The sequence below is a fragment of the Enhydra lutris genome, unplaced genomic scaffold, assembly GCF_002288905.1.
Source record: "Enhydra lutris kenyoni isolate GAN:26980312 unplaced genomic scaffold, ASM228890v2 scaffoldscaffold21, whole genome shotgun sequence".
In the NCBI taxonomy this organism is placed as follows: domain Eukaryota; kingdom Metazoa; phylum Chordata; class Mammalia; order Carnivora; family Mustelidae; genus Enhydra; species Enhydra lutris.
The window spans coordinates 18240365-18253426 of NW_019154105.1; the positions used below are offsets into that span (position 1 = coordinate 18240365).

Here is a 13062-nt window from a genome sequence, read left to right on the forward strand (position 1 = left end):
TGCCCTATTAAATTTCTTTCAAATGGTTCAGAGATTCTTCAGCTTTTTTAATAGCAAATTCATTCACTAGGAATCTATTAATATGGACTTCAACGACATGTTTTCTTCAAAGTACAGATTGGGTTATCGTTCAAAATGAAATTAAATGTTTTGAATGCAGAAGTGTTGTCTCTGTTTCAATAGATAAGCTCAGAGTTTTAGATACGGGAACCCTATAAATTATCTCTATTCCCCTTTATTTTGCACTAATTGGCTTAGTATCTGTCTTCTTGTTCAGACACATGAGTTTTTCTTCAATAAATACTTAGAAGTCAAATTACTGGGCCATATATTCTACATTTCAATTCAGAATATATTGCCAAAATTCTGTCAAATGTATTTGCACCAATTCACACTTCCACGAGCAGTGTAAATCTCTCAGATTCTTACCAGGACTTAGTATTGTAAGCTTCACATTTTTGTCAATCTGATCAGAGTACACAATGATATCTCATATTACTGTTAAACTTTGTATTTCCCTGGTTATCAAAAAGATGCGGTAATTTTTCATGTCTATTATCCATAAGGGCTTCCTATTTTGTGAATTGCCTGTTCTTATCTTTTGCAGATATATATTGATTTGTAGACATTCTTTATACAACATGGCATAACATTTTGTTTGTGCTAAGTTGTTTACACCTTCCCCCAATATCTTACTGTTATGAGTACTGTTTATATTTTGAGGCAAGAAATTTACCTTTTTCTTATAATTTATAATCTGTGTTTTGTTTTTAAGAACTCCTCCTTTAACCTAAAGTCTAAAGTTTATCTATCTATCTATCTATATATATGCTCTAAAGTTTTATTTTTTGTATTATATATTTTATGTATTTTATATTATATCATATATTACATTATATAGTATAATTATATCTAATAATTTTACATAATTAACTGCAAGCAAAACTGCTTAGAGATCTTTGGTTTTCTGACTGCTCAAGCCAACAGCGGCAAAATTAAAACTCAGAATTCTTGGTGAATCTTCACTGCACAACGGTGTAAGTGGTTATTCGGCAGTTGACATGATGAACATATACCATTTAGACATTCATCTCTAAAACTCATTCTTTGTGGCCAAAGGCATGTATTTCTGTGTGCTATTAACTTGGGACTTGTTGAATGCATCTGGACATTTTTGAATACATTTCGCAGTACTACAAACAAAAAATACCAAGCCTAAAGATAACGAGCCAAGTTTGCTTAACCACAGGCAAAACAGCAGTGAATTACAGTTCTTTTTAGTAAATCAAAGGCATTTCGCAAAAGAATATTTGTCTTTGCCATTCACACTATAGCTACTTAATTAATTTTCTCTACGTTGGATTATCTCTTGATATGTTAATGGTACGTAGTCAGTCCCACAGCTACATATATTTGTAAATCACACATTCCGTGTGCATTTTCACTTAATAAAACACACCTCAGACAAAAGGAAGGGAAGGAAAGCATAATATAATTACTTACCAATATGAAATGCTTTACCGTTGTGAAGGAAACACGACTTTTTGTATAACGCTCTGCCCTACATTGGCATACTTTTCCTATATTGAGCAAATTATATAGCTTACATGCAGGCCTATCCTGGCTAAAACTTGAATATTAAATTTGGAACTGATATTTAAAAAGATATGTCTGAGAAAAATAAAGTAAAACAAAGTGTCTATGAATAAAGAGATTCTTGATAACATTCAGAGAAGGCCTGTTTTATCATATAATCATGATCAGTTCTGTTCTGTTCTGTTTAGCCTGAGTTTCTTTCAGGAAACTTACATTGTTTCTACTTTTCTACAACGAGATTAACTATCTTCCTTCAATCTGTGTATCCTCTCCAATCTTTCTTAATTCTCCAGTGGTTTTTCTGGGGTTGTAAATTATGTTCTATGAAGGTGATGAGTTACTTGTCTTAGTTTTTGAAGCACCTGCATTCCTTATAATGATAAATTATGAAGAGAGTCTATTATGAAAATCATAGGAGAACCTATCACATAAACACTTTTAAATGGCATGCTTTATATAAGGTTGAGCTATATAAAGTGCATGCTTCTGTATGCAATGTAATTCAATAAACTAGGAGCTATTTTAATTGGATACTGCACAATTATTGGTAATGACAATCCAAGTATCTTTTTTTTTATGAGGACTCTTTTGCCTAACCATATATCCCTCTTCTGTGATTTAATTTTTCATGTAATTAATTCCTATTTATTTTCAAAGTAGCAGATACAAATTAATACAATTTATTTCTTAGAAAAAAAATAATTTGAACAAGTAATGACTTTGTTAGTTAACTTTGGATGCTGTGTACTACATTTATATCATCGCAAGCTTTATGTTTACAGTATAGTAGGAACATTTTTCCAGATGAGAGATACAGTCAGGCTTGTTTTTAAATTTTAATTATAAGACATTTTGTACTTTTTGTTAAAACTGGAATTAGCACATAAAAATAGTAAATTTAATTTATAGCATTATCAGTGTCTATTTGAAGTTAATGCAAACAGATTTTCTACTTGTTCTAGGCACTTTTATGTTGTTCTGACAGAGGACAATATCAAATTCAAAAGTACAACTATCTGGGCAAAGTTTTACCTTTGGTTGGTGCTATGCTGAATTATTATAGGCAGAAGCTATTTACCTGATTTTTAAACACAATCTTTGCTCTGACCAAATGTTCATCCTTTCACTGAAACATAAGAAATTAAAGATAAAAGATTCTAATAATAAAATACCTTGAGAACTTCCAGCAAAGAAAAGAAGAATGATTATAAATATCTTACAACGTAAGTTCTAAAATCGGGCAATAATGTATAGCAAATCAGCATATCAAATCGTTCTGAAAAATATTACCAATCCATCTTTCTCTATATTCACAGTGTTTTAAAGCTTTTTTTTCCCTAAATGAATAGGATGAATCCACACTAAAGAAAAAAGCACAAAATAAAGTAGAAGGAAATGAATAGTATGTGAAGGAAATTAAGAAATAAATATGTTAATGCTTGTGGTGTTAAGTATATCATATTTCCCTGGGAAGGGAGAAAAATACCTTTATTCTAATCTTAGCCAGGTTCATGAAAAACTGTCCTCATAAGAAAAGAGTGAACATTTTTGTTTTCCTGAGTAGGGCTGTGCAGTCAGAAAGATCTTGTTTGGAATCTAGACTTCATCCTTTATTAGCCATTCCACTTGGACAAGTAGCCAAAAAACCTAGCTTCTTCATGGATATAAGATAATGGATGAATAATGAATAGTGTACAATAGATAAAATCATAAGTATACCCACTAAAGGAGAAATCCCAAAGCATTCAAAAACTATAAAGAGCCACATTGTGTTCTAGTAGAGAAAAGAATACCAGGGATTTCTGAAGAGAAGTTGAGTATGTATATTTAGTTCTTAAAAATAGATTTTTTTTTAAATTACATCCTCAGCAACTTATATGAAACAACAGCAATATTTCAAAAATAAGTGGGAATGTTTTATAGCACTATATTTAGAAATTAGTAAGGTAACACACTTCAGCTTGTTTTTTTATAATTTATATTTTATAATTTATATTTATAATAAGGAGATAAGAGATATCACTAACTATATATAAAGCAGTAAGATAATAAACTATAATAATAAGGAATCTACATAGAGAATTCTCTTTGTGAAGGTATCTATAAAAGCTATAATAATAGTAATAGTAATAATAGTAAAGTACAAACCATTTTTACTATTGTGTAGTTGGCTGTGAGAGGTTGGATGATTTAAAGGAGTCATATCAAAGAGACAAAGTTAAAAGCAAAGCATAAGAAGGACTCACTGGGCAAGCATTTTGGAAGTTTTATTTTTCAATTCCTGCCAGCAATTTATAGCAAAAACATTTGCCCCTGATTGCCTAGAAATCAATATTTAATATATTTCATTTTGTAATAGAGAATTCATTCTGAAAATTATTTGGTCTCCTTGAGTTAGGAATCAAGATATTAATAGCATTGTTTAATTATCTATTTGGCATAGCATTTCGCTTTTATTTTTTTTTTTTTTAAGATTTTCTTTTATTTATTTATTTGACAGACAGAGATCACAAGTAGACAGAGAGGTAGGCAGTGAGAGAGAGGGAAGCAGGCTCCCTGCCGAGCAGAGAGCCCGATGTGGGACTCGATCCCAGGACCCTGAGATCATGACCTGAGCCGAAGGCAGTGGCTTAACCCACTGAGCCACCCAGGCGCCCAGCATTTTGCTTTTAAAATCTGTACCTATTTTGCTTTTGTGTTATTAAACTGATTTTCCTAACACAGAAGATATCCTTATTTCATTGTACATGCAAATATCACAAATAGATGTCAGATTATAGTAGGATTTGGTTAATATTTATAAACAACTTTATAACCCTTCAGAACAGCAAGACTCTTCAGAAATATGACATATTTTATGCATATAAAGCCATATTTAATGAGATTAATAAAGTACAGCGAATGAGTATGAAGGTTTCACCCTTTTAAGCTTTAATTTATAGAAGTCATTACTTGCAGCAAAACATCACTTACAATTTTTCATTTGCATTTTTCTTTAAAAACACAAAAGCAAAATATGTTGAGAAGCCTGAATATTAATGAGATCACAGGTGATTTATTGCGAAGTTTCTTCTGCCTTTGTGACCAACCTTCTGGGAAAGACAGTACGGGCTCTGAGAAGACATGAGTTTAAAATGGGTATGAGTCACATCCTTGCTCTGCTATGTAACTGGTTATTTAGCAGGGCTGTCTGAATTGCACTAGTGTTCTCTGAGCTTCTAAAGGGCAGGATAGGGCTTGGAGGGAAGAGAAGGCAGTGTTTGCTTATATCATTATCTAAGGTAAGGAGAAGAAATATTTTACCTTTATTTCTTCAATGCTAAAATACGGTTACAAATCAAAGGTGGAATGTACAACTAGGCAGATATAATGCGCATTTAATTTCTAATTTAGAAGAGACAATTCAGTTTTATTAGTTTATCTCTTTTTGTTAGCCTCAAGGGTAGCAGCATTTTAGGTAAATTATTTTTTCTTTTACTTGGCATTCAGGTAACTACTTTATTCCTCCCACCTATTACTAGAAAATAAAAAGGAAAGAAAACCTTCAGTAGTAAATGATGAATTTTAATATCTAATTATCTGAGAGCACTGGCAAGGATCAGTTTTCATTTGTTAGAAGATGTAAGTGAACTTTTGAACAAAATAATGATAAGAGGATGTATCATTTGCAGGCACTGTAGTAAGGAATTAACATATATAAACTCACTCAGTCCTCTCAAGGTCCCTGTGAAGTGCTCTCTGTATCCCCATTGCATATACACTGAGCATATAGAAAACTTACCAAAAGTCACAGAGTTAAAATTCCATTCTCAAAACTACTATGAGTAAATCACCAATTTGCAAAGTTTATTTGGTGATGCCTTTCCCCTTTTTATCAACAATGTTCCTAATGGGGGAGGCCATCTTTCGGTACATTATTGTGCCAGTGAGAGCCAAGATTTACCCTTAAAATTATGAAAAGATTGCCGTAAGTCATCATAATTGCACTGATTACATAAATTTATGGAGAATGCATGTGCAGACTAATACAAATGTGAACCTTGAATGGAGAACCCATCCACTTTAATGAATATGACTGCACATCTCCAGAAGAGACAGCCTTCATGCACACAACACTTAGATTTGGCTTAAATAAATATAGCTTTACTGGTCAAATCCCCTTGTATAAAAATCTAAATTGCATTAACTTCTATGGGAGGTTAATGAGATGGAGAATGGGAGATAGATAAAAATCCATTACGCTAGCCAAGCTATTGTTTCAGAAGAAGAAATGCCTTTTTGCTAATTCTGCTGCTAAAATGGGTCACATTTTTGTAATGACACTAGAGTTGGGGAGGAGGTTGGGCGGAACAATTTTCATAATTCATACATCGTATTGGCAGTAGCTACCTAGCAAAACTTGATTTTAAACTGAAAAATCTGGTGTCAATTCAGCTAATTAAATAAAAAGAAAATGAGCAATGCATTTACATTAGTCACGATGAGCTAAAGCCTAATAAAATCCAATTTCAGAAAATATCCCGATTTCTATATAGATCTATAAAAGGAACAGAAATGTTTAACCATTAACTGAACTACCAGAGAAATTTCTCAGCAAATGCTTCACTTTGGGATCAAATGCAAGTTTTAGAGCCATTGTTAATCTAAATTGTTCAGGATAAGGTTTGGTCAGCAGAGGTTGTGAGTTAGAGATAAGAGTGGTAAAGATTATGTTAGCTGCAAATTTTTCCTACCACTACTGGGAAGTTAGAGCTACTAGAAATTTGGGTAAAGTTTCTAAAAATCTGGGAGAAGCTTGGGGGAATTGAGGACTGACTTCAAGTTATGTGCAAATAGTAAATATTTAAATGGTCCAATGAATAAACCCTCCTGTGGGGGTTGTAAAAACTTGAGTTTGGATAAGAGTTAATCCTCCTTATAACTTCCTATAATTGACTATAACATTAATGCTCTTGAAAAACTCCTTCTGGTTATGAAAGTGGTATCAGGGAAGTTAACGTGATCATACTCCTCGGGTACTGGCCTCAAAGAATTCTTAATTTACTTGAGTGAGTAGCGTTGTAGTAAATAAGTCAGAAGGGGAAAAATTATCTTACAATGTATAGGGAACATTTGGAAAACATCTTCACGAATATAGATATTCAAAGGACAAATGGAATGGAATGTGTAATGGAACATTTTAAAGAGATGAGGTGACCAAATAACAAAATCCCAAAGAGAATATATAAGAATGATTACATGAATTAATAATTATCCATAAATCTTCCAAGGTTTTGCGTGATTCCAAGGAATAAAATCCCAACAGTAATCAAGTTTGCCACACTGGGAAATCTAGATAGGTAATCTGATACATAGGTTGTAACAAGTTGGTTCTAGAATAGAATATTAAAGATGGTTTGAAAAAATAAAAACCATTGAGAAGGAGTTCTGTACTGTATGGTAGATGCTTTCTTCTAAATGGATCCCAAAGATGAGAATGATGAATTTTTGTTTGGAAGAATAGATGTTAAGACATACAAAATTGTAAAATAATTATTCTTTTGATGAACTAAGCGGTGGTATGAATAGGAAAGAAAACCTAAAGTAGACTTAAGACTAATTTTTAGACAACTTCTTATAGTTTTTGAAGGCCAAAACTAAAGACAAAAATAAGAGATTTAATAGATCTTAGAGAGAAAGGAAAATGGGGTTTAAATGAACAAAAAAATTGCTAGCTGTGAGAAACAGAGTGAATGGGAAGTTAGAATATATGAAGATGCAAAGATGTAGTGCCTAGAATTTTTATTTTAATAACAGGGAATACAGTCTTTCGACCAAACAGAGGTGAATAATTATGTTGCCAAGGTGACTGAAGTGTTTATCCGGAAAGGTGAATCTTGGATTTCACCTACCTAAATATGATACACACGCCTGAATGCAGGGAAGATAGGACCCTGGGAAATAAGACAAGATTAAAGAAGGAGGTTAAAGACTATCTTCAGAGATATAATATGAAGAAATAAATTTTTAAAGTACTCCACACATCTGAGATGAAAACTAATGAGATGAGAATAAAATGAGGAGTTTCTGACTTGGGGGAACAGGGAATTAATATGGGAAATCAAGAAGATCACTGTGATGTCTACCACCATTAAAGTCACTGAGTGAAAGGAAGAATCCCTATCCTAAAGGAAAAGATCACTGCTGGACACACTTCAAATCACAAATTTAATTTAACCCCCTCCCCAAAGTCGACATTAGAGTAACTTATTGGATGTCAAGAAATTTTATACCCTTCTTCAAGAGTAACTTTAAGAAATACTTTCAAAACTAAAGGCTTGAAAACCAGATTTAAACAGATGATCAGTCAATATAAATATTATTATTTTCTTTAAATATATTTCAAATTGACCAGTCATCCACATATCACATATTCCAAGTTGATGAAATTCTTGAGAAGGAACTAAAAAGGGCACTGCGATGTTACATGTGATTGACCTCAAAATCAAGGTCACAAAAATGTGTCCATTTAAAACAGTTTTTAGTAAAATCACATACCTTACAATCTTCACATAAATTTACATCATAATGCTAGACAACATAATAATTTTACATGTTTTAAGGAATAATAATTTTACATATTTTAACTATCTTCACAGTAGGCTAATAAACAGTGCATCATTAAAATCACATGATCTCATCTTTTCTTTAAGCAACAATTGTTCTATAGTTGCTGTGTTTATTAGATATGATATACTCCTAATAATAAATCTTATTCATAAGGGTAGTTTTCTATCTAGGAACATACTGTAAACTTTCCATCTGTGGGATTAGACAATGAACAAAATCTGTCACTATGAAAGCAAACAAGTTCCTGAACTTTGGAGGCATTTTTAAGTAATTCGTTCTCAATGACTAGGAAAGTATGTCCAAAGTTAGAGTATTCATATTTAAAAAAATTTTGACAGACTAACCATTCAAACTAAACTTGAAAAAGAGAAGGATATTTCAATGGTCATATGTAAATAAAAATCTAGAAAATAAAAAGACTGATACTGAAACAAAATATAAAAATGTGGGTGTTTTGAAGTATTTTCTTCATATTTGGAGGAATATTTGCACTCACTGTTCCTATATTGGGCAAAAGTGATATAGGAAATTTAATATTATCACTCGGTTATAGTTATTATATCACTGTCCCAAATAACATGAAAATCAATTAAGATTATATGTAACATGGGTCCCTATATCAAATTCAGCTTGGACACTATCTGTCCTAATTTGTTTTATGTAAATAAGATGCAAATCACTTGAGTAAAAGTAATTAAGAGCACCAGCATCTGAATTTTTCTGAATCATAAGCTGTGATTGTTAAATTATTTATTTTAAGTAGTATTTAATGTAATAAAAAGCTGACAGAAACAGGTTTAAGTGGAACTAATAATCTTAGTTTGGGGATAGGAAAAAAAACAATGTTGATCATAAAAATATCTACTGAATATATGAATCAAAAATATCTTTCTTAGCAGTGTGATTGGAATAAGCTCATGCAAACATCATCTTTACAGATAAAATGATATCGTAAGTATTCCTCAGCAACATCTCTAGGGTACCCTAACTCTATACAAATATAGTATCTACCCATTTTTACTGTAATCAACCTAATTCTAATTTCCCCACTCCCCCCTCAACACCCCACACACATACACTAAAAAAGAGGGAGGGAAGTGGAGGGTAGGAAGGAGAAAGAGAAACAGAAGAATTAAAAAAAAAAAAATTAACCACAAACAAAACAGTAGATTAAAGGAACTTCATTTTAAAAATTGAAATGATGCCCTGGGAACTTGATAACCAGAAGCACATAAACACACAAAAATCATAATATATATGTATATATATCCTTTTTCCTCCTAGATCTTTAAATATGCTGGATAAGTTCTGTAGATACTAAGATTAGATGTGATTTTTACCCCAAATATACAGGGTGCCTCAAGTACGTATTAGACAGTATATTTTTACTTTCACAAAGACTACGAAATTGCTCTATGCCTGGGACAATGTGCAACTCTATGATACTTAGCAGAGTATATAACCACGTAATTGCCCATTTTCACTGCTTCCAATGAGGCCTGACAGCTCACCAGTTTATTACAGTGGCAGATGACTAGAAAAAGAAAGTTCTCGTTTTCTAACTTTTTTCAGAAAAGATTTCCTGAAAACTCGGAATTGGAAAAAAAAAAAAAGGCTTATGAATAATGGAACACATTGCTACAGTCAACCAAGTTTTATAACCTTATGATATTCCTATCACATGGAACAAGGTCCAGAAGTTGCAAAAAAAGCAATGCATTTAAGAACTTCTTAAAGTAATCACCAAAGTAATAAATATGAAAAATCATTTCTAATTACCTCTGTTGAGTGACGCTGAACTGTTTATATCTCCAGTAATGAAGGAAGACTCTGACTGCTTTCGGACCGTGTCATTCCACATTCTACGAATTCGGCTCTGGATGGGGAAAAGGGAAAAAGGGAAATGAACTCACCAGGCAGTAAATTTTCACACAAATCATTCTTTCTCTTTCTGTCATAGTTATATGAAACCTTTGTTTCTGGCATCTGGCAACTATATAACTTCTACATGCCTGCAGTACAGTAGCACGAGAACATCTAAAACTAAATTAGTGATAATAATTGGTTCTCATTAAGTGTATTCCTAAATGCTTATACCAAAAATAATTGTAACTATGAAAAAGCAATAAATGTAATGTACTATACCAATTTAAACATGTTGATGATATATAGACGTGTACTCTAGATGGTTAGAGTTTAATAATTTTAGTTTCCAAAGTGAAACAAATTGTTTTCATTGTAACTTTTATGGGAATGAGGTATTTAAATATGTATTAAATTGTCAGTTTTATTAACAAAAGATTTACTTTAAGAATTCAAAAACTTGCAAGAAAGAAAAAGTTTGGTAAGAAAAGAACAGAGTATTATTAAAATGCTACTAAACTTAACATCTTCCATATATTTTGTGAGACCAGTGTAATTTTACAGGTTACATAAGATTTTGATTTTTCTTTCTTTTGAAGGAAATAAAGGAAGACAATTCACCCTTATTCATTTCTTCACAGTAGGTAGTTTTATCAAGAACCAAAAATTCTTACATCATTATTTATATTCTCACAGTTTCCTAAGTGTCAGATAACTGAAGAAAGCGGTGTAATATTTTTCCATTTGGGAGAAGGAGATTTTTTTTTCTGGCTTATAGTTCTGCCATTTTATTGTGTTAGGGATCAAAAAAGTATTAAGAATCCTGTGAGGAGGAAAACAACCTATCTTCAGCTTTTCCAAGGATGAGATAATTTTAAGAACTATTACTACTAGTAATGGTACCGGCAAAACCAAGCTCACAAATGGATTATGTTCCAAATATATTTGAACTCCTTGAATAATAGGAGTATTTAATCTTAAAATACTAGACAATTTGTTTTATAAATCTTGGGACATGTTTATTCTTCAGAAATATTGTCTATATTGTTTTTTTAGGTTAGCAACTATACACAGAGACACACTCCCTCATACATACAGAACAAAACTAATAAAAGAATTAGAGGAGCTCCTGGCTGGGCACCTTCTCAGTGAGAAGAACATGTGACTCCTGATCTCCTGGTCATGAATTCAAGCCCCACGTTGGGTGTGGAGCCTATTTAAAATACAGAAATAAAATAAAAGAGATTAAAAATTTTTTTAAAAATTAAAACAATAAGAAATTATAAATTCTGAGCACTTTAGAAATGTTTCTATCAAAAAATACTTCAAAGCTTCAAACTGAAATACTGGAAACAATTCTCTCACATTTGTTTAATTAATTAATCAATCAATCAACTAGTGAATTAATTAAAAATATTAAATGCTCTCTACTGCATGCCAGAAGCTACTCTAGGAGATACAAAAAGAAAAGACAAAAAATATCTTTGTCTTCATGGAGTTATTAGATTAGTTAAGTGATAGATGCAAAAAATTATCACAAAAACAAATGCCAAAGTAAACAATATGCGTACAAAGCTCCATAGAACCATTAATTATTATAAGTGAAAACTATGAATGCAAATGATGTCAATGGTAGGATGGATATATAGAACAATATATAACAATAATAATAAAAAAGCAAATAGCCCCCTGCAGCAATACAGATGTCTGAGGAAAGAAAGAAAATAGAAGAGAATAGGTACTGGGTGATTTCATGTGAATAAGTATCAAACACATGCCAAACAAAATGTACTGTTAAAACTTAAGATGGCGGTTACTTTAGAGGTGGATGATGGAGAAAGGTTCAAAGGGTTTCTAAGGTACTCCCAACATTCTAATATTTGACCTAGAGAGGGGTAATGAATCAATGTGCATGCACCTGTATTTTGTGTACTTTTGTTAATGTTTGTTATATTACATAATTTAAAAAAAGTTTAAGTGCACGTAATGAGGGGAAATATCCTTGACTAGGAAGTCTGTGAGACTACTCTGAAGAAGTGACATCTTAACAGATTTGATGGAATTATGACTGTTGTTAGGTGACATTTACATGAGCTTCCCCCTACCTCCTCTTCTATTAGTCTCCCCAACTTGAGCTAGCCACACTGGTTCTCTTGCCACTCCTTTCCAAGTCAATCATATTTCTGCCTCAGGCTTGATACAATTGTTTCTTCTGCCTGAAGTGTTCTTCCCCCTAGATACATGTATGAATAACTCCATCTCTTTAAATTTTTACTGAAATATTTTCTCCTTAAAGAGACCTAACTCAGGGCGCCTGGGTGGCTCAGAGGGTTTAAGCCACTGCCTTCGGCTCAGGTCATGATCTCAGGGTCCTGGGATCGAGTCCCACATGGGGCTCTCAGCTCAGCAGGGAGCCTGAGCTTCCTTCTCCCTCTCTCTCTGCCTGCCTCTCTGCCTACTTGTGATCTCTGTCAAATAAATAAATAAAACCTTTAAAAAAAAAAAAAGAGACCTAACTCGTTCTGCTGTTCCACCCACCTAACCCTGCTGTTTTCCTCCCGTAGTCATTATTATCTTATACAACCAGACTTAAAATTATATCGCATTTATTTCTTATATTTATATATAATATCCAGTATTTAATATCTAATGTCTGTATTAAATTTGAGGCTCCAGAAAAACAAAAATTTTGTCTCTTTTGTTTATTGATGTATCACACACTGAAATAATACCTGGTATAAGATAAATATGTATGTATACATAAAATATACATGTTTATGTGTAAAACATGCATGTTACATGTAAAATTTTAATACTTCAATTAGTTCTTTCTATGTTCTAGGCTCTATACTATGAAATTTTTCATGTATTCACTCACTGAAATCTCACAAGAACTCCTTGAGGCAAGTACTCTTATTCATTAGAAAATTGATGTTCAGGGGCGCCTGGGTGGCTCAGTGGTTAAAGCCTCTGCCTTCAGCTCAGGTCATGATC

At 32.3% G+C, this 13062-nt stretch overlaps 1 protein-coding gene across 1 annotated transcript in view; it reads right to left on the bottom strand.

Annotated features, from left to right (window-relative positions):
* Window positions 1-13062, bottom strand: part of LOC111148839 (adhesion G protein-coupled receptor L3) — a 570699-nt gene that overhangs the window by 15608 nt on the left and 542029 nt on the right. The window contains exon 22 of the mRNA XM_022505656.1: window positions 9985-10081. Within this exon, the coding sequence (XP_022361364.1) occupies window positions 9985-10081 (97 nt within the window). The remainder of the gene's footprint in view (window positions 1-9984; window positions 10082-13062) is intronic.